The sequence below is a fragment of the Marmota monax genome, unplaced genomic scaffold, assembly GCF_021218885.2.
Source record: "Marmota monax isolate L192 unplaced genomic scaffold, Marmota_monax_Labrador192_F-V1.1 WCK01_AAM20220418_F8-fsc00196, whole genome shotgun sequence".
Taxonomy (NCBI): domain Eukaryota; kingdom Metazoa; phylum Chordata; class Mammalia; order Rodentia; family Sciuridae; genus Marmota; species Marmota monax.
The window spans coordinates 528,780-547,657 of NW_026694390.1; the positions used below are offsets into that span (position 1 = coordinate 528,780).

The window sequence follows — 18,878 nt, forward strand, 5'->3', positions numbered from 1 at the left end:
TATAGCCCCCCAACTAAAACAAGTATTAACAACCTGGCTGACATTCTGCTCACATTGGTATCTCCTTTTCCATGCATTTATTTATTTAGCAAATGTTTACTTCAGTACTTGCGTGGGAGCACTGGGCATCATGCTAGAGACAGGGGATTCAGCAATGAATGTGTCAGATAACTTCCTCAGGACATATGGCAATTCAGTTGGGGAGACAGTCACAAAAAAAAAAATGAGTAGCTTCAATGGCAAGAACTATGAATAAAGTTCAAGTAGGTGAAAAGATATTAAGCTTTGGCACAAAGAGAGATTAGAAAGGACCACTCAAACACAAGAGTTTCAACTGGGCACAGTGGTACACACCCATAATTCCAGCTACTTGGGAGGTTGAGGTGGGAGGATCACAAGTTCAAATCTAGCCTGGGCAACTTAGCGAGACCCTATTCTCAAAAAACAGAAAAGGGGTGGGGATGTAGTTCAGTGGTAGAGCACTTGCCTACAGTGTGCCAAGTCCTGGGTTCAATCCCAAAGACTGAGGGGAAAAAAGAAAAAAAAACAAAGAGCTTCTAAATTAAGACTAAATGCTGAAGAGAACACAGCCTGACCTCTCAGATGTAAGAAAGGTGCAATGAGAAGACAGTATTCTAAGCAAGGGAGAAATGTGATCTGACTTGCCCTTTTATGAAACTACTATCACACTGTTGTCACCATCTTCACACCAGGATGGGCCTCCTAGGACAGATACTGTTTCATCTTCACATTGTACCTCGGTGCTTCACTCGGGCCAGCACCAGACAGGTATTCAGGAAGGCAGAATGAATGAACCTTCTTGTCCCAAATGTGTTATTCACTTTTAGTTCACTAAGCTAAATTTTCCTCCTCTCTGGTTTCTGTCTATCAGCAGTGTGGCACCTTTCCCACAAAAAGAAAGAATCCCAAAGTTGACAGTAAAACTCCTGAGACTCCTAAGCCTGTGTTATTGTTAAGCCACATCCAGATGAGGCTGAAACACTTGGAATTTGTGACCAAAATGCAAGGCATAAAACAGTGGAAAAAACAGGGGCTTCAAACTAAGGTACTGACCTTTGACCCTGGGCAAGTTCTCTAAACTTTTGGAACCTTAGTTTTCATCTGTAAAATGGGTAGTCTGATTCATTCTTCTTGACCGTGTACAATGCCTAGAAGAAAGCTCAATTTTTGGTCAATCCAAAGGTCAACAAAGAGGACAAGAGGGCCTTCTCTCTATATGCTAAGTAAAGCATTTCAGCTGCCATTTTGGAGGAGATGCAGTCCATCATAAATGTTCAATAAATGATCGTAGGCCTGACCATCTTCAACCCAAGCCCCACAGTGACATCTCATTTTAGGAGAGAAAATGTCTTCCAGTTGACTTTAATCTCCATTCAGGGTACAGTTATGACTAGGTACAAATTAGCCTGTGCCAGCCCAGATTTCCTTTGGTGCTCAAGGCCATCCTCAGATGTTCTCGAAGACTGATTGGCCTATCTGCACCATTCCTGACCTGCAACCCAGTAACATTATCAGAAAGGTAAGAGGAAACATGGGTTTACCAACTTGTTCTTGGGAGATCCATGGTGGCCTCCCAGATTCAGCTGTGGACCAGTGGTTCCAGGTGACTTTGTTACTACACTGCTGGTAGGGTGGGCATGTTTTCAGGCCTGTTTCTCCTAAATAGTAAAAGACTGAGATGATGGATGTCTTAAAATTCAACCATTCAAGGTTGGAGGTTAGCTAAGTGGTATAGCACTTACCTAAGATGTAAGGTCCTGCCTTCAAACCCCAGCACCACACACACACACAAACTCAATGACTTATGCAACTTTTGGCTCCATGCTAGCAATAATATCAAACTTAAAGCCAGGTGCAGTGGCACAGGCCTGTAACCCCAGCAGCTCGGGAGGCTGAGGTAAGAGGACCATGAGTTCAAAGTCAGCCTCAGCAAAAGCAAGGAGCTAAGCAACTCAGTGGGATTTGTGACCAAAGTGCAAGGCACTGTCTCTAAATACAAAATAGGGCTGTAGACATGGCTCAGTGGTCGAGTGTGATAGATAGAGATACAGCTCAGAGCATTTGCTTACCATGTGTGAGGCAAAATAAAAAAAGATAAGCAAAATCATGGAGATGAAGGAATTTGGTCAAATTCTCCCAGAATGAGGATTTGAACCCAGGTCTGTCCAGCTCTTCCTACTCACCTCGCCACACTACCAGCCAGAGCTGGACACGCCTACCTCCGTTTCCCTCCAGCCCCCTCTCATTCTCCACCTCACCAACTTCTCCATCCCAGGACACTGAAACCTTGGCTTTATTGGAAGCTGCAGCACCCCTTCCCACAGGTCTCTACCCATGTCCACATCCACCATATTCAAGACTTGCACTGAGCCCACCGCCCCTCATCCACTCCTTTCCTAGTAGCCGCAGCTAACAGGAGCTTTGCCCTCCTCCTCCTCTGGCACCCACTGATGTGCAGTTCTGAGTTACGCTCTACTTGTCCCCATACACACACGCATCCATCATTGGCCCAAACTGACTGCCAGCAGAAAGCAGATCTAATATTTCTCCTCTACACACCCGCTGTGCCCAGGTGTGATGGATAAGTCTCCTGCTCCACGGCACCTACCCCTGGAATGATTAACGTGGCTCGCTCAGTTGTGGCAGGGGGAGCCCAGCAAGCTGATGGGCTGATGACAGGTCTCTGCAGCCAGTCCCTGGGCTCCCCATTAGAAACTGCTCCATCTCACACCAGAGGAAGGGATTTATTAAGCATGTCCCGTGTGCCAGGTGGGATGCTAGACACTTCACAAATGCTGCATCTCATCTCGCTCTCCTCACAACCCATGGAGAAGGGAATTAATTATCCCCTCACCTTATTGATGAGAAAAGTGGGTTCAAATAAATCACTGCTAGAGCCAGGATTCAAATTTAGTTCTAGCCAAATATGAAGAAAATGGTATTTTCACTGTACCACTATCACAGAGAGAGAGAAGGCAACATCTTTACCTTTAAAGGTATTCCTGAGTTTATAATGCATTCCATGTAAACCATCTCTCCTCCCTTGATTACTTTTTCATTTTATGGGCACTTTTCCTTCCAAAAAGGGTGGACATTTCAAGGTCCATTTTGTGACTAAAAACATTAGGTAGTAGAATACATCTCTGAAACAGGCAAGGTCTCAAGGGCATTACCTGCCACTATAAATTGAACCTATCCACACATCACATCACACTCCAGCTCCTCAAACACACACACACACACACACACACACACACACACACAACCCTCTGGGGATGGCCTCTCCCCCCTCTCATACCCCACCTCAGTCTCCTTTGTCAAGGAGAGCTTGCATTGGGCTTAGCTATTCCCTCAACCCATCTGATTTTGGATCTTGCATCTGTCTCTGGTCGGGACTTCAGCTGCCACGTCTTATCCCAAAGTTGGTTAGGGTAAGAGTAACAACCCCCAGGCATACACATTGCTCAACATTTGGCATGGCTCAACCTGCCCTGGATCTCATGCCACACAAATGCCAGGACCTTGGCAGAAGAGATGACACTATGAAGTTCCTATTTCTTAGCCTGACTAGTAATTCCAATCAACACAGCAATGGGTTATAGGTACAGCAAATCCCACCACTATCCTCACCACTCACCTCTAGCCCACTAGTGTTTGATACAGCAACTGTACAATGTGCCGGGACTCAATGAATAATAAATGGCCAGCTGTGACTCTGAACAGCAGGCATCCTTCTAGCTCTGCAGATTAGTAAATCACTCAAACTATGGAGGGCTCTTGGTCTGGAACACGTGATGTCATTTCCCCAGGATGGACCCAACTTTGAAACTTCACAGCCAAGGCAGAGATGGTGTTATCAAGAGCTTGACAGTCTGCAAAGGCTGCCGTAAGTTGGAGCTCTTTCCTCACAGAGGAGTGTTGTCTATCGCTACAAGTGTCCCCCTAGTTATAAGTAAAAAACAAAAACAAAACAAAACAAAAAAACCCTCTACATGTTTAAATGGTAGAAGATTGATTGGTCTATCTGCACCATTGATGAAGATCATTACCGAAACTCAGAGAACACAAAAAAATTAAAAAAAAAAAAAAAAGATTACGGCCAAACCCTTAGTATCAGTTTCCAATGCTAAGAGGAATATTTAAACACAGCAGCAACCACAATAAAGGCAGATCACTGCAAAAACAAGAAAAATACACCAAGAATAACACTGAGCTTTTGAAATAATGAAATAGTAAGCTTGTTTGCAACTGAAAAGTCATTCTTCAGGTTAGGTGGGTGACAAAGGTTGTTTGGGGGACTGAAAGAAACACTACTGAACCTCAAGACCAGTTTCAACCAATCATTCATCAATCTGGGCCATTAGTCAACTTCTCAGAACCAAGGTTTACTCATCTGTGAAATGGGAATGGTAATACCTGCAAAAAAAGGGTAGCCCATTGCAATGGAAGGCATATGGGCCATTAAGCAAACCTAGTTCTGAAAATGGCCATACAAGCAACATTCACTTACTCAAATTCCCTGGGGTAGTAAATGGTAAAAATATCCAACTCGGAAGGCTGTTATAAAAACTAAACGACTGGGCATGGTGGTGGTGCACGCCTATAATCCCAGCAACTCAGGAGGCTGAGGCAGGAGGATCACAAGTTCAACACCAAAGTTAGCAATTTAGCAAGGCCCTAAGCAACTTAGCAAGACACTGCCTCAAAATAAATAAAAATTTAAAAGGCTGAGGATGTAGCTTAGTGTTAAAGTAACTCTGAGTTCAATCTCCAGTTCCAAAAAACCAAACATAAAACAAAAAACTGAATAACAACTGAAGTAAAGTGCTCGTTACAGTACTAGACACGAAGGGAATGCCTAATAACTAAAAATGTCTATTAAGACTTACTGTTTATAATAGCACTCAACATGGTACTGGGCACGTTGCCTAATGTATCTTGTCATATTTGATTTGTGTACCCTTCAAGGATTATATAAAGAAAGATAAACATGTTTTTATATATAATATGGACACAGGAAAACCTCAGAAGGCTATCCACTGAAAAGCTAATAATGGTTATCTCTTGGTGCCAGGAATAATTTTTCTTTTTACCTACTTTTCCCAAAATTCCTTACAAACATTTACTGAGGCACATTTCTATTTTTTATTATTATTGACAAAAAAATTAAGATACAATGAAAAATCAAAATATCATTCATAGGTAACAAGTCCCCCTGCATGAGCCACTTCTCTTAGAGGTAAGAGGTTTTGCTTTCCATGAGAAGCCGGCATGTTCTTCTTTTTAACAATATTTACATATTTCTATTTAATTTCCCGTCATAACTTTCTGTTCTAATTTACATTTGTCTTATCCTGATTTTGTCTTTCTCGTTTATATATTTTTTTTTAAAGCTAGAGAGAGAGAGGGAGGGAGAGAGAGAGAGAGAGAGAGAGAATTTTTAATATTTATTTTTTAGTTTTCGGCGGACACAACATCTTTGTTTGTATGTGGTGCTGAGGATCGAACCCGGGCCGCACGCATGCCAGGCGAGCGCGCTACCGCTTGAGCCACATCCCCAGCCCTCGTTTATATTTTATAACTTTTCTCAGTGTTTGTCATAATTTATCTACAAATCCTGTGTATACTGAAGCCAGGCCCACACACACATTCACAGAAACCACTGATGACTTCTAAGGGTTGCTGTAGCCCATGCACTAAATGCTTTGTTCCTTTATTTCAGGTTCTTTGGTTAGGTCATTAAACAGAACTATACCATTTAAACTCTATTTCTCAGATTATAAAAGAAAATACAAACAGCAATATCTCCCTTTAACAATAATACATATCTATAAAAGTCCCAAAACCCCATAATAAAAAGTCAGTTTTGTTAAATGCTCAATTCACAAAACTATACATATATATATTTCTTTCTTAATCATTAAAAAGCCTCCATCCCCATCCCACCCTCTCTCCAAACTAGGCATCAAGCTCAACAAAGTCTGCCACATATCTAAAATCAGGGAAGACAGGAGGTCCCACAGTGCAAAGTCCTCCTTAGCCAACTGATACGGGGGGGGGGGGGGGTGGAAATGGAAAAGCTAACATAAAACATGGGAAGGGAACTGGAACCGGCAGCTTCACAAAAGACTTTTATAATTTTTAGCAATTTACAAAAATTTAGGGTATCCATCAAGTCCAGGAGAACAGGCCAAACTACATGGTGTCTCTGCGGGGCTTCCTCTCCTTACGTCAGGTCCTCCTCTCAGGAATCATTAGGAAGCCCAAACAACTTCACAGTCCCAGCTTCTCGGCTGCTGTCATATTTGCCATCTTTGTCATCACAGGCAAATGCAAGCAGAGGCCTTTTGGGGTGCCAAGCCACAGTGAAGGTTGGGGACTCACACTGCACCTCCCATAGTTTGTCTCCTACAGAAATCAACATAGAAAAACAAATCAATTTAATTAAGTACTCACCTCTATAAATTCATGCAATCCACTTAACAATCCTGAGATAGGTATAATTATTACCCCATTTTATAGAGAACACTGAGACAGATACATATGGGTCACAAGCCAGTAGGTGGCAGAGCAGAGTCTAAACACAAGAAGGTTAAGCTGAGTACTCTGAACCTCTATTCTATACTACCTGGGAAAAAAAGTAACAGCTGCTACTATTTGTTGAGCACCCATTAAGTATCAAATGGTTTATATTTTATTGAATACCAAGAACAGCCCAATAAGGCAGTTAACAACTTTAAGGCCCATTTTATTTAAAAAAAAAAAAAAAAAGTAACTTAACAAAATCACACTTCAAGGAAAAAGCAGAGACAGCACATGAGGTCAGTCTGTCTCCAAAGAAACAGATCTACTAAACCATAATGCCTTGCAAACAGACCTTTTTCCCCAAGTCTTTTTTTTCCCAATTTGTCAAAATTATACATGAAATCTGACATTCTTTAGCTGTGCTAAACTTTTTTCCAATCTCAGTTAAGATTATATAATAAAATACCTACAGTGTGATACTAATGTAAAGATACAGGATACAGTGAATTATACATTTCAAATAGGTCAACTATATGGTATACAAATTATATCAAAGCTATTAAATAGAAATATTTATATTCATACATTGTGTATGTATGAATTAATTTTTTAAGTAATTCTATTTCAGGGACAATTCACATTTTTCCTCACAGAAACCATTCTTCATGATGATATGATCTAACATTTACAGCTATATGTCTGAGCAAATTTCCAAGTTATAAGAACATAAAAAAAAAATGTTTCTGAAGCTACTACACCTCTTTCACTTCTCTTGGGCCATTAATTCCATGTTATCTGTTGTGGATTGGTTAAGATAACAAACACAGTTTTAAAAAAAAAACAAGTAGACCCTAGAGGGCTTCTAAAATGTTTTCCAAATAACCATGTAGCTTTATAAATTTAACACCCTGGTCTTATTGGAAAGTTTAATCATTGAAAGATACATACCATGCTGACTATATGAGACTGGCATTACCATTCCAGACCACCAAAGATGAAGTAGACTGATGCAGTATATGGTATTGAGGAGCTGAAATAACTGGACTATATTAAAACGAAGTTCTGTTTTATTATGCTACCAGAAAAAAAACTACTTCTTATTTTAACTTTAACCATTAAAATACACAGAATATAAAATTGTATCTAAAATGTTATTTGCTCCTATAACACACCAAAAAAAAAAAAAAATACTGTGGGGGACAGACTAGAAAGAAATACACAAAAATGTTATGGAACTATGGGTGACTTTTACTTGCTTCTTTATATTTCGAGCATTTTCCAAATATTTTATAATAAGCACATTATTACTCTTAAAGCACAAATGAAGATGCATTACCATATAAAATTCAAACAATGCAAGGGAACAGAGCATAGAGCAGTGCCTTACAGAAACATCTGCAATGGAAACATCCTCTTCTGCACTGTCCAATATGGTAGCTTCAAGCCACATGCAGCTACTGAGTCCATGAAATGAAATGTGCCTAGAGTAACTGAGGGACTGAAATTTTTATTTATTTTAATTTTAGTGATATTAAATCACCAATGTAAGTTTAAATTTATCCTTTTTCTCTATCACGTGGCCTTCTCCCAATCTTCTACATCTGATATAGTTTTTATAAAAAGTTCTTTTACAATTAAGTTTTAGTTTTATTACCTAAACAGAAACACAACCCATGAAGAGTCTGGTTACTTGCTTTGTTCATTCAACCATATGATCTGCAGACCTGCCATCTGAGCACATACAGACCTAGCTCTTCCTCTTAGCACAGTAATATGGTGTATTAACTTAACTGATCCCCTAAAGTAACTTTAGGTATTCTCATTTATGCACAAAACAATGCTATCAATAATGTAATCATACTTTATTTTGATAATCACCTTACTTTTAAATTTTTAAACTAGGTTATAAAGAAAATTAAAAATACGTATGTTAAAAATATTTGATAAGGGCTGCAGTTGTGGCTCAGTGGTAAAGCACTTGCCTAGCATGTTATTAACAGGTATTCTTTAAATAGTAGAATCTCAAGGTTTCTTTTTCTGTTTTCTTCAGGGGGAAATGAAAGGGGGAATTCTACATAGTTTGGATTCTTTTTGGAGGTGGGATAGAGTGGAGGTAGACAGATTCCTGTTAAATTACCTGTCTCAGTACTGTAGGCATGCACCACCAAACCTGGCTATAATGAAAGAAGAGAGAGGGGAAGGGAGTGAGGAAAGAAGGAAGGAAGGAAGACACATTAAAAAATAAATCTAGGGGCTGGGATTGTGGCTCAGTGGTAGAGCACTCGCCTAGCACAGGCAGGACCCGGGTTCGATCCTCAGCACCACATAAAAATAAAGGCATTGTGTTGTGTCCATCTACACCTAAAAAATAAATATTAAAAATAAATAAATAAATCTAGCCAGGTGCCGTGGCACACACCTAGAATCACAGTTACTTGGGGACTAAGGTTAAGGAAGGAAGATCACAAGTTTGAGGCCAGCCTCTTCAACTTAGCAAGACCCTTTCTCAAAATAAAAAATGAAAAGGGCTGGAGATATAGCTCAGTGCTACCGTGCCCCTGGGTTCATTCTCTAGTACAGGAGCAGGGGAACCATAAGAAAATTATATTGTACAATGAATTTTTCCCCCGTTTTTTTATTTTCAACTTCTGTTTTGTTTAAAGAAAAGAAGCCTTGATAATTCCTTAAATTTAAAACAAAATTTTTCCAAGTTATATAGAAACTAAAGACAGAAATATATGGTAATGTTAAAAAAAAAAGGAGCGGGAGTTGTATTCAGATGATGGGATCACAGATCATATTTTTCTTCTTCCTGACCTCTTTCTACTTAAAAAAAAAAAAAAAATTCTTTACAGTGGAAGAATTAAAAGTTAAAAAAATGTAAAATATTTTCCTAAATTATTTTCCGTCAGGTCTGCCACTTTCTTATCTAACCTTTTACTCTTTTATTACCTGGCAATGAAGTCATAACATAAACAAACTTGTCTCAAGGAGACAGTTTCATTTATGATAACACTGGTGAAGCAGTAACGTGCAGAGCTAAAAACACATAACAAAAGAAGGCCTGAAACCCAGGGACGAAAGACAGAAAAAGATTCTCATGAAGTTACCTGTCTCTACTTCAGCTATGTCTATAAAATGATCCTCCGATGCTGATGCCAGCATTTTCCCGTCATGGCTAAAACTGAGGGTCCTCACAGGCCAATCCAGCCTATAAAGGGGGATGGAGAAAGACATGAGAATTACCAAAAAGAAGACAGTACAGTTTTACCCAGGATGCAATAAAATTTAGTCACCCCAAAGGAATGATGACTAAGTCGTTTACCTGGAAAAGCACCGTACACATACTAACTCATCCACATCCCAGAGGCTAACCAAAGCATCTGCACTTCCTGTGGCAAAGTATTTCCCCATGGGGTCAAATTTGATACAGATGCAATTGGAAGGATGGGCGTTGATGGACTGCACAGGCTTCAGTTCCGGGTAGCTGAGAAACATGATAGAAAGCAATCATTCTGCAGAAGAGAATTGTGATGCTAAGACAATGACAGGCGACACTGAAAGGAAAAAACCTACACAACAATACCCAAAAGTGCAATTCAAGAAACTTTCCTGAAATAAAGTATTCAAGCTACATATTGAAAGAGCACAACACATACCTGAGAATATAAACCCAACAACCCAACACCTAGACACATACTAGTAAAATTATTGGACTTAAATTATCATCGGACTCTGACAGCAACATTTTATGTGAAAAGAAAATGGAGTAGTATATTTAAGATAAACAGCAAGAATTTATGAATCAAGGATTTTTACATCCAGCAAAACTACCAAATATAAAGAATACCAAAAAAATTTAATAAAGTATCTAAAAGTTTTATAAGTATAAATAAGTTATAAAAAGAACTACAGGAATAATGTTCCCAGGAACCCTTCCTGATTCATCTTATTTAAGACAAGGTCATACTATGTTGCCCAGGCTGGCTTTGAACTCATGGGCTAAATGATTCTCCTGGCTCAGTTTCCTTAGTATCTGAGATTACAGGTGTGCGCCATCATGCCTAGCTTGAGAAAGAGCTTTGACAATCAAACTGACTACACACTTAAGAGCACACAAACTAATAGGAACATTAAAGATACAGGTTCTTATGAAACTACATATGGTTAAAAGGGTATAATATATAATAGCTATATATTCTGACTATATATGGTATTACTTCTTAAGTGAGGGAAAAATAAGGAAAATACATGCAAAAATTATGCAAAAAATATAATTTCTTTTTACCATTTTAAGTAAATCAACTTGGTGATAGTGGTTAGATAGTATTTAACATGTAATAAAGGCAAAAAGTAACAATAGGATATACTACTTTTATTATCCCCTGTGTCCTTAAAAAACAAAAGTTTGGAAAGAAACCAAATTTGGAAAGAGATGTAAAAATTTGTCATCCTTGGGCTGGGGTTGTGGCTCAGTGGTAGAGTGCTCACCTAGCGCGTGCAAGGCCATGGGTTCAATCTTCAGCACCACATAAAAATAAATAAATAAAGGTATTGTGTCCAACTACAACTAAAAAATAAATATTTTTTAAAAAAAATTGTCATCCTAAATTTTAATTGGAAGTTATTAGCCTGAATTTACAAAGTATTTTATCTTTAATATATAGATATATTTCCTACCTCTGTTCACAAAAAAGGTTCAGAAACATTGATCAATCTAGCAGCAATGGAAATTCCAAGCTAATTTCTTTTTTAAAAATATTTATTTACTTATTTTACAGAACACATTTTGACATACTGTAAACAAATGGAACACAATTTCTAATTTCTCTGGTTGTACATGGTGCAGAGTCACTCCAATAGTGTATTATTTCTCTAAAAATAATTTAGAGCTGCTTAGAGGATTTTCTGACTAAAGGTCTGGAGCAAAAACATACAAGATGAACCTAGAACATCTTATCCTATCAGAGAGGAAGAAACATAAGACTACTAGGATTATATCTAAAAAAGAACTCAGAAATCAACTTGAAGAGACTCCCATTGGCCAAAGATAAGATAATTTGAGCTTTAATAAGGATAATAATTATAATAGAGTAAAACACATTCCACTGTGTTTAAATACAAGTATATAATGATTATTTTTTTAAAAAATCCTAACTAGTTGTCATGTTTGAAAGTGATAGGGAACAAATTCATTATCTGATAACTAAAAAATAAATTATCCTTCCTTTCCTAAATGAACTATATCATTGGATAACCAAATAGTAGATAAAAGAATGTATTGCTTCATAAAAGTACTCTAATACATAAACATATGGAACCAGCAGATCTAGATTGGGACTCTCTACAGATTAACAGTACAATTGCTAAATTGTAAAGGAAAAGAAGGGATAGAGTCTAACCCAATGTCATAAGACATTGTATTTTTTTAAATGAGCAAAACTACAGTATCTAGGATGCACTAGATTAAACGAAAAAGAAACACTATAAAAGTCAAGGAGTATTTGCTTTTGAGGGAGAGAGTTGTGATTAGGACAAAACACACATATGGACTTATGGGGTGGCAGAAAAGTACTATTTCTCAACCTAGGTGAGGTTACTTAAACATTAAGCAGATGTTCATTAAGCTAAACATGTGTCATATACAACTTCAATATCTTTGTTTTATAATAAATAAGATTCTTTTAAAAAGTATAGAATACTCATTGGCTACAAAATAAAATCTAAGTTAACAGGCATAACTACTAGATTATAAAAGTACCACCAGTGCCCAGGCTTCTTATAATCTAGTCCCAAATTATATTTCAATTTTATATAACTTTTATCATGCCCTCTCTCCTTATACTCCTCAACAACCCTGACCTAACTACTCTCCAAATAAGTCACACTTATTCACAACGGTTTTGTCTACTGTTTTGCTATTCTTAAAATTATATTCACCTTTTAAGATCAATCTAAGGAACTCTCTTTTGACCCCTACAATGAATGTGTTCTTTCCTTGGGGTTCCAGGGCAAACTCCTGGCCTCTCAATCACAGAACTTATCTCACTCTACCTAATACTGCTCACTAGGATAACAGTAAGGACAGACTCAAACAGACCTGAATTTCAATTCATTCATTTACAGAACAAATATTTACTGGGATCCTACAATTATTACAGGTACTAACCTAAGATATTGGCAATTCAATGATAAACAAGGCAAACACAGTCCCTGCCATAGTAGAATTTACAGTGTAATGAGAGATATAGACAAGTAAATATGCAATTACATTTCATGCAATTCTAACCTTCCTCGAACTTTGGAAAATAGGAAGAATGGAGATAGCATCACCAGAGGGAAAATGACATTTAAGCTGAAACTTTAAGCATACAAATTAGTCATATGTCAAAATGCATGCAGTTCTAGTGCTCATTAGCTGACTAGTGACTTAACCTCTCTGAACCTCAGATCCTCATCTGTCAAATAGGAAGCATACACTCAAACCCCTGGATTTCTGAGAACTCAGTGAAATGTAAAGTAACTGGCTCAAATGTGCCTAACAGAAATTATGATTTTTTTTTAAATTACTATTTGCCTTTTAAGTTCTTCAGGACAGACTCATGTCTAACTCATCTCTGTATATGCCATAGCACCCAGCACACAGATATCCTAGTCAGCAGGACACTGGCAGCACACACCTATAATCCAGCTACTCAGGAAACTAAGGCAGGAGGACTGCAACTTAGCAAGATCACAGTTCAAAACAAAAAGGGCTATAGATTGCAGGGAGCTGCCACGTAGGAGCTGGTCGCCCCCTAGCTTTGAGTGATGGAAATGCAGAGACTGGCTTCCCTGACCCAGAAGCAGGTGGACCCCATCTCAGCTCTGCAAAGAAGCACAGCTTTGGGAGTGGGGGCTACCCAATGGGAGTGGGCTGCCCCTTGTAACATTACCCCTCTGCCTTATATGGATGGAATGTTCTTTCAAACAGCCTCCCTCAATAAAACCAGGGTTTGAGGCATGCCCCTCTCTCTTTCTTGCCTGCCTTGCCCACTTTGTGGGAGCTGTGTCAGAGGAGCCATCACAGAACCCAAAGCAAAAGGTATTTCCTGTGTCTTTGTGTGATTATTTCATGCCAGCCCAGTTCACCTGGAGTGACCCTGACTGATTTAGTCATGTGTCCTGACAAGAGACATAGCTCAATAGTAAAGCAACCCTGGGTTCAATTCCCAGTACCAACAGAGAAAAAGAGATGACAGTTCCCACAAGAGAGAGGCTACTCACCTGAGGATGTTGATACAACCATTGCCATTTGTCAGGAAGAACATATTATTGTCATTGTTCCAGGAGATTTCATTGACCTCGAACTTGAACTGCTCTTCTGCTTTGGAACGGTGTGTCTTGGCATCAATAAAGGTCACGACATCATCCTTGTTGCCTACAGCAATGGTCTGCCCATCAGGACTCCAGCAGATATTAATGTTCTCCCCTGGGAACCCAGATATAATCAGCAAATCACCTGTTTGCCCATAATCCTCCAGAAGTTTATTTGCTATCCCAGAAAGAAGACCAGAACTATCTTCAGAGCTCATTCATTAAAAGTTCTAGTCAATAGAAGGGGAACTAGTACTCCAGCACATTCATTTATAAAATTCCCCATTTGGTCTTCACAAGTACACATTATATCCTCTTAGGTAAACTTTATATCCACAGATTTAAAAAGAAAAAGAAAAAAAAAAAAAAAAAGGACAAGAAGAAGATGAGCCAAAATGTCAAGCCATAAAGTCACAGAGCCAAGATTTAAACCCAGATTTAACACCAAGATTCTCATTCTTCCACCAGCATTTCTCAAACTCTACTCACATACCTCCTCCCCAATTTCTATCCTGTCAATGTAACAATTATACTTTTCTTTATTAAAGATTTTTTTCTCAAAATTGACACAAAAAGTTCCTTAAATAAGTTTAGCTTCAATTGAACAACAAATTCTATGAGCTAGTTCTTTTCTTCTATTAGGCATTAAAATATATATATAACTGATTTTTAACATTCATCCATGTACCACCTAAATCACTCATGCATCAGCAATTAAGTACTTGGGGAAAGCATTAATTGTATCACTTTACTTCCTCCAAGTAAGTCTTATTCAAAAAAATCCAATAATCCACTACTGAAAATATAAATTAAAAATTTCAATTTTATCAATTCTAAAATTCAAGTTTTTTCACATTTTAATTTCTATGATGTATTTTTAAATGGATAAAGATGAATTCCAAACTTTTGGGTATATCATGGTTATCAGGCAACTTTCCTCCCTAATGGTACATACAATATTGAAGCATTTTACAATCAATGACATCTTTTAAACTTTAATTTCTTTTTTTTTTTTTTTTTTTGAGAGAGAGAGAATTATTTATTTAGTTAGTTAGTTTTCGGGGGACACAACATCTTTGTATGTGGTGCTGAGGATCGAACCCAGGCCGCACGCATGCCAGGCGAGCACTCTACCGCTTGAGCCACATCCCCAGCCCAATCAATGACATCTTAAGTGTTAATTATGATAAATGACCTCAAGATTGACTGGATAATATCTGATAAGAACATGGCCTATAAACATGCTATATAACATTCTGGTTATTTTCTTCCACACCACGAAGACTATCCAAGCTTCAGCCATTCTAATCTACTTGAATTTCCCAAAGTCTCCATGCGTTTGCATATGCCATTCCCTCCTAAGACTGCCCCTCCTACTCCTTACCCACTGCATCTTGACCACCAAATTATTTTGGTTACTCAAAAAGAGTGCTCAAATTCTGTATGTTCCCAGGTATACATATAAATTTCTAATCTGGGTATCCATCTTGTAGAAGTCTCCATGAACTATGTCATTTTTATGCATATATCTCTCTCCACATTAAACCACAAGGTTCTAGAGGACTGTCTTATTCAGCTCAGGATTTCCCACACCTTGCAGAGCACTAAAGCTCATATTCCATAAATAATTGCTGAATTAATACAAGAAGCTTATCTTCCCAATGCACACTTTGAATAGTCACCTTTAGTGTTTACAGTGGCAATGCATTTTGTAGTCCTCACATCCCAGATGCGAATGGTTTTATCGCCAGATGCAGTGACAAAGAGGTCAGGATTACTGGGATGCCAACACAGCTGGTCCACGCTATCCCCATGTCCCCGATAGTTGTTTTCTTTGACCTGAAAGGAAAGAATCCAGGTGACACTTCATGATGTATTGCCTCTACATGAAACATAAGTGTATTCGACTGAAAGTATCTTGGGACAAAGACGATCTAGATAACTCGAAAGTATCCAGTCCTTCCAAGTCCTTTCTTCAGAACTCTCTTCAATAGCCTCCCTTCCCTCCACTTTAATCACTCTGAACTGTTCTGAGGTTCCACATCTGAGTTCCCTTCTTTCTGGTTTTCAACCACTACTCTAGCACCAACATCCCAATTCACCTGCCCGTTCCCAAAGAACTTCAAAAAGGTCTCCTCAACCCCACAGGGACTCCATCAACCCAAGAGAACCTAGCCACTCCTCATTACCATTGGATTCCTTCGAACGGCTCCCCTGTGACTTTAAAATCTAGGACCCTCACCACCCCCTATTCTCATCCATCCTGCTCAACACCAGTCTTCATCCTCACCCCGCTCATCAACACACCTCCTTTCTACCACACTCGCTACACACACTTCCCCTCAACATCAGTCTTCCTCTTATCTGCCCCATCCCGCCCCCACCCCCACCCCCGCGTCCTTACCCCTTGGCGACCTATCCCGTCCACACTCCCAACTCCCATTTCTCCTCACCCCACACCCTTCCTCCCAGTGCTCAAATCGATCTCCATTCCACTCCTCTGCCCTCCAACCCTCATTGTCTCCCTCACCGCTCCTCACTCCACCACAGCCCCTCTCCCAGGCCAGGGCCGGGGGCCGGTAACTCACCAAACGGTCCTTCTCCAGCAAGAAGACACTGGCCGTCTTGTCGAAGGATCCGGAGGCTAAGCGACGCCCGTCGCAGCTCCAGGCCACCGAGTGCACCTTGGCACTATGCGCCGGGAACTCGCGCGTCTTGCTGTGGCCCCGGAACAGCTCTTGCATCCCGAGCACGTAGCGCGACGGGCCACTGCTCACGGAGCACCAGGGGGCCATCGCACCAGGGCCACTCTGACCCAGCGCCGAGGGTCCCATGGCTGCCGCGGGCACCGCCATGACGGTGTTTCAGAGGGTTAACCAGCCGCCAGCCTGGGAGCAATCAGTCCTGGCGCCGCCGCCTCACGCAAGCGCTTGGAAGAGCGTCCGCCCTTCTGCGCAGGCGCACGGTGGCCTTCCCCCCGGAAGGGACTACAAATCCCGGCCTGCAACGTGCTTCCCGCCTCTGCTCTTTCAAATTAGCATAGATTTTGGGCTCTCAATTTACGCCACGCTGAATGTTTCAGCCTGCTTTTATTGCCCTTATTTCTCCCTTACTTACTCTTTGATAGATATACTTGAATCCCTGTTTAATCTAGGAAGGGAACCAACGCAAACCTTCCAGTTTCTTTTTTTTAATTTTTTTTATTAGTTACACACGACAGTACAATGATCTTGACATATCATACATTTGAATCAAATGGGGTATAATTTCTCATTTTTCTGAGTGTACAGGTTGCAGAATCACATTGGTCATACAGTCACATATATGCATACAGCAATACTAGTGTCTATTTTTATCTGTAAAATGTCTTACTTCTAGAGTTGTTTCCCACCCCCGCCACCCAACACTCCCTCCCTAGGAGCAGAAAGTTTGGACTTACTAGAGGACCTGAGTAGGATAGAAGAAATAAGAAAAGTTTGAAGAAAACCAACGGGAGACTGGGGACATAGCTCAATTGGTAGTGTGCTTATTTGCATGTACAAGGCCCTGTGTTCAATCTCCAACACTGCCAAGAAAAGAAACAGGGATGGGGAAAAAATTGTAACTTTAAATCTAAGATGCTTTATGTACATCCTCACTTTACTGTTTTCTCCGAATTCCTAAAAGCCTTGTAAATCTTAAAAGTATTGTTGAGTCTACATGATAAATTCCCACATAGGTTGCAAGTTTACATGATTTTTTTTTTTTTTTTTTTTTTTTTTTTTTAGAGACAGGGTCTCACTGAGTTGTTTGGCGGTTGGCTTTGATCTTGTGATTCTCCTGTCTCAGTCTCCAAAGCCGCTAGAATTACAAGCGTGTGCCTTGGCGCCCGGCTTTACACGATTTGGTTTTTTTTTAAGCCTAATGGGAAAATATTGTTAAAGATTTATAGGTATAGTCCTAATGCTATGTATTAACTAGATGAAATCAACCTAGAGATCCTGAAAGAACCAACTATCCTGTGCTTTCTGATTAAGAGAATTGAAATTGATACTAAAAACTCAGTCCTTGTCCCATTGCCAATCCAACAACAAGGACAAGATTTTGAGAAAAAGGAAAAGCTTTATTGTTTTGCTTGGAAAAGAGAAACACAGGGACTCCTGTCCAGATGCTGTGATTCTCCCTGCCAGGGGGAACATGGAGACTTTTAAAAGAGGAACATAAGGTCTGGGATACAAATATTATCAGTAAATATAATTAGTGTCCATCAGTGTCCTTGAGAAAGCCATTACTCCAGTTCCTGGGTTTGGAGTTTCTTTTTTCTTGTGGGCAGTAACACTCTTCCAGCAGTGAAGGACATGATAGATGCTCAGCCTGGGACAAGAAAAATGTTAGCTTTATCTCACCCACTGTTAGGGAGGAGAAAGGGAGGAAGAAGAAGAAGGGAGAAGGGAATGTAATTTTTAAAATAAGCCATTTGCAGTGGAGCAGCAAGGTTTGTACTCAAAGCATAAAATGGACTTCCGTTATGAGTTCACCAGATGATGTGATGTGATTTTATCTCTACATACTTCTCATGTTCACTAATTACAAAGTTTCTTTTATTTATTTATTTATTTATTTTTAATATTTATTTTTTAGTTTTCAGTGGACACAACATCTTTGTTTGTATGTGGTGCTGAGGATTGAACCCGGGCCGCACTCATGCCAGGCAAGCACGATACCGCTTGAGCCACATCCCCAGCCCACAAAGTTTCTTTTAAAAGGAAGGGTGCATCCCAAAAGTGCATCTCACTCTCCAGCACCACACTCCATCCTTGGAGTGCACATTCTGCTCTGTTGCTTGCTTTCCTTAATAAATCCCCTTGCTTTCCCAAATAAATCTTCATTTTTGCCTCATTGGATACATCCCCAAATTCCTTTCTGCAACACAAGTCACAAACCTGCCAGGGCTGAGTTAAGGTGTCTTTCTTCCTTCAGAGGGACCTCCTAAAAAC

The 18,878-nt window shown here is 39.6% G+C and overlaps 1 protein-coding gene across 3 annotated transcripts; it reads right to left on the reverse strand.

Annotated features, from left to right (window-relative positions):
* Window positions 1-5,700: 5,700 nt before the first annotated feature.
* Window positions 5,701-16,838, reverse strand: Thoc3 (THO complex subunit 3). 3 transcript variants are annotated; one of them, XM_046468095.1, is made up of 7 exons: window positions 16,491-16,838; window positions 15,585-15,741; window positions 13,813-14,017; window positions 9,872-10,033; window positions 9,657-9,757; window positions 7,495-7,590; window positions 5,701-6,429 (listed from the first exon to the last, which is right to left on the reverse strand). In XM_046468095.1, the coding sequence occupies exons 1-7, from the start codon at window positions 16,755-16,757 to the stop codon at window positions 6,266-6,268; spliced, it is 1,152 nt and encodes a 383-aa protein (XP_046324051.1). In that variant the 5' UTR covers window positions 16,758-16,838; the 3' UTR covers window positions 5,701-6,265. The 3 variants fall into 3 exon arrangements, with proteins under 3 accessions (XP_046324051.1, XP_046324052.1, XP_046324053.1); XM_046468097.2 differs by having other exon boundaries at window positions 6,302-6,429; window positions 7,495-7,576; XM_046468096.1 differs by lacking the exon at window positions 7,495-7,590 and having other exon boundaries at window positions 16,491-16,836.
* Between the last annotated feature and the right edge of the window lie 2,040 nt (window positions 16,839-18,878).

Excerpts from the sequence above, each read along its gene's own strand:
- Thoc3 (XM_046468095.1), bottom strand. The coding sequence starts at position 16,757 with ATGGCGGTGCCCGCGGCAGCCATGGGACCCTCGGCGCTGGGTCAGAGT. Across the intron at positions 10,034-13,812 it reads GGTTGTATCAACATCCTCAG|CTACCCGGAACTGAAGCCTG; the intron begins GTGAGTAGCCTC and ends CATGTTTCTCAG. Across the intron at positions 7,591-9,656 it reads CATAGCTGAAGTAGAGACAG|TCCAGTTATTTCAGCTCCTC; the intron begins GTAACTTCATGA and ends GTTTTAATATAG.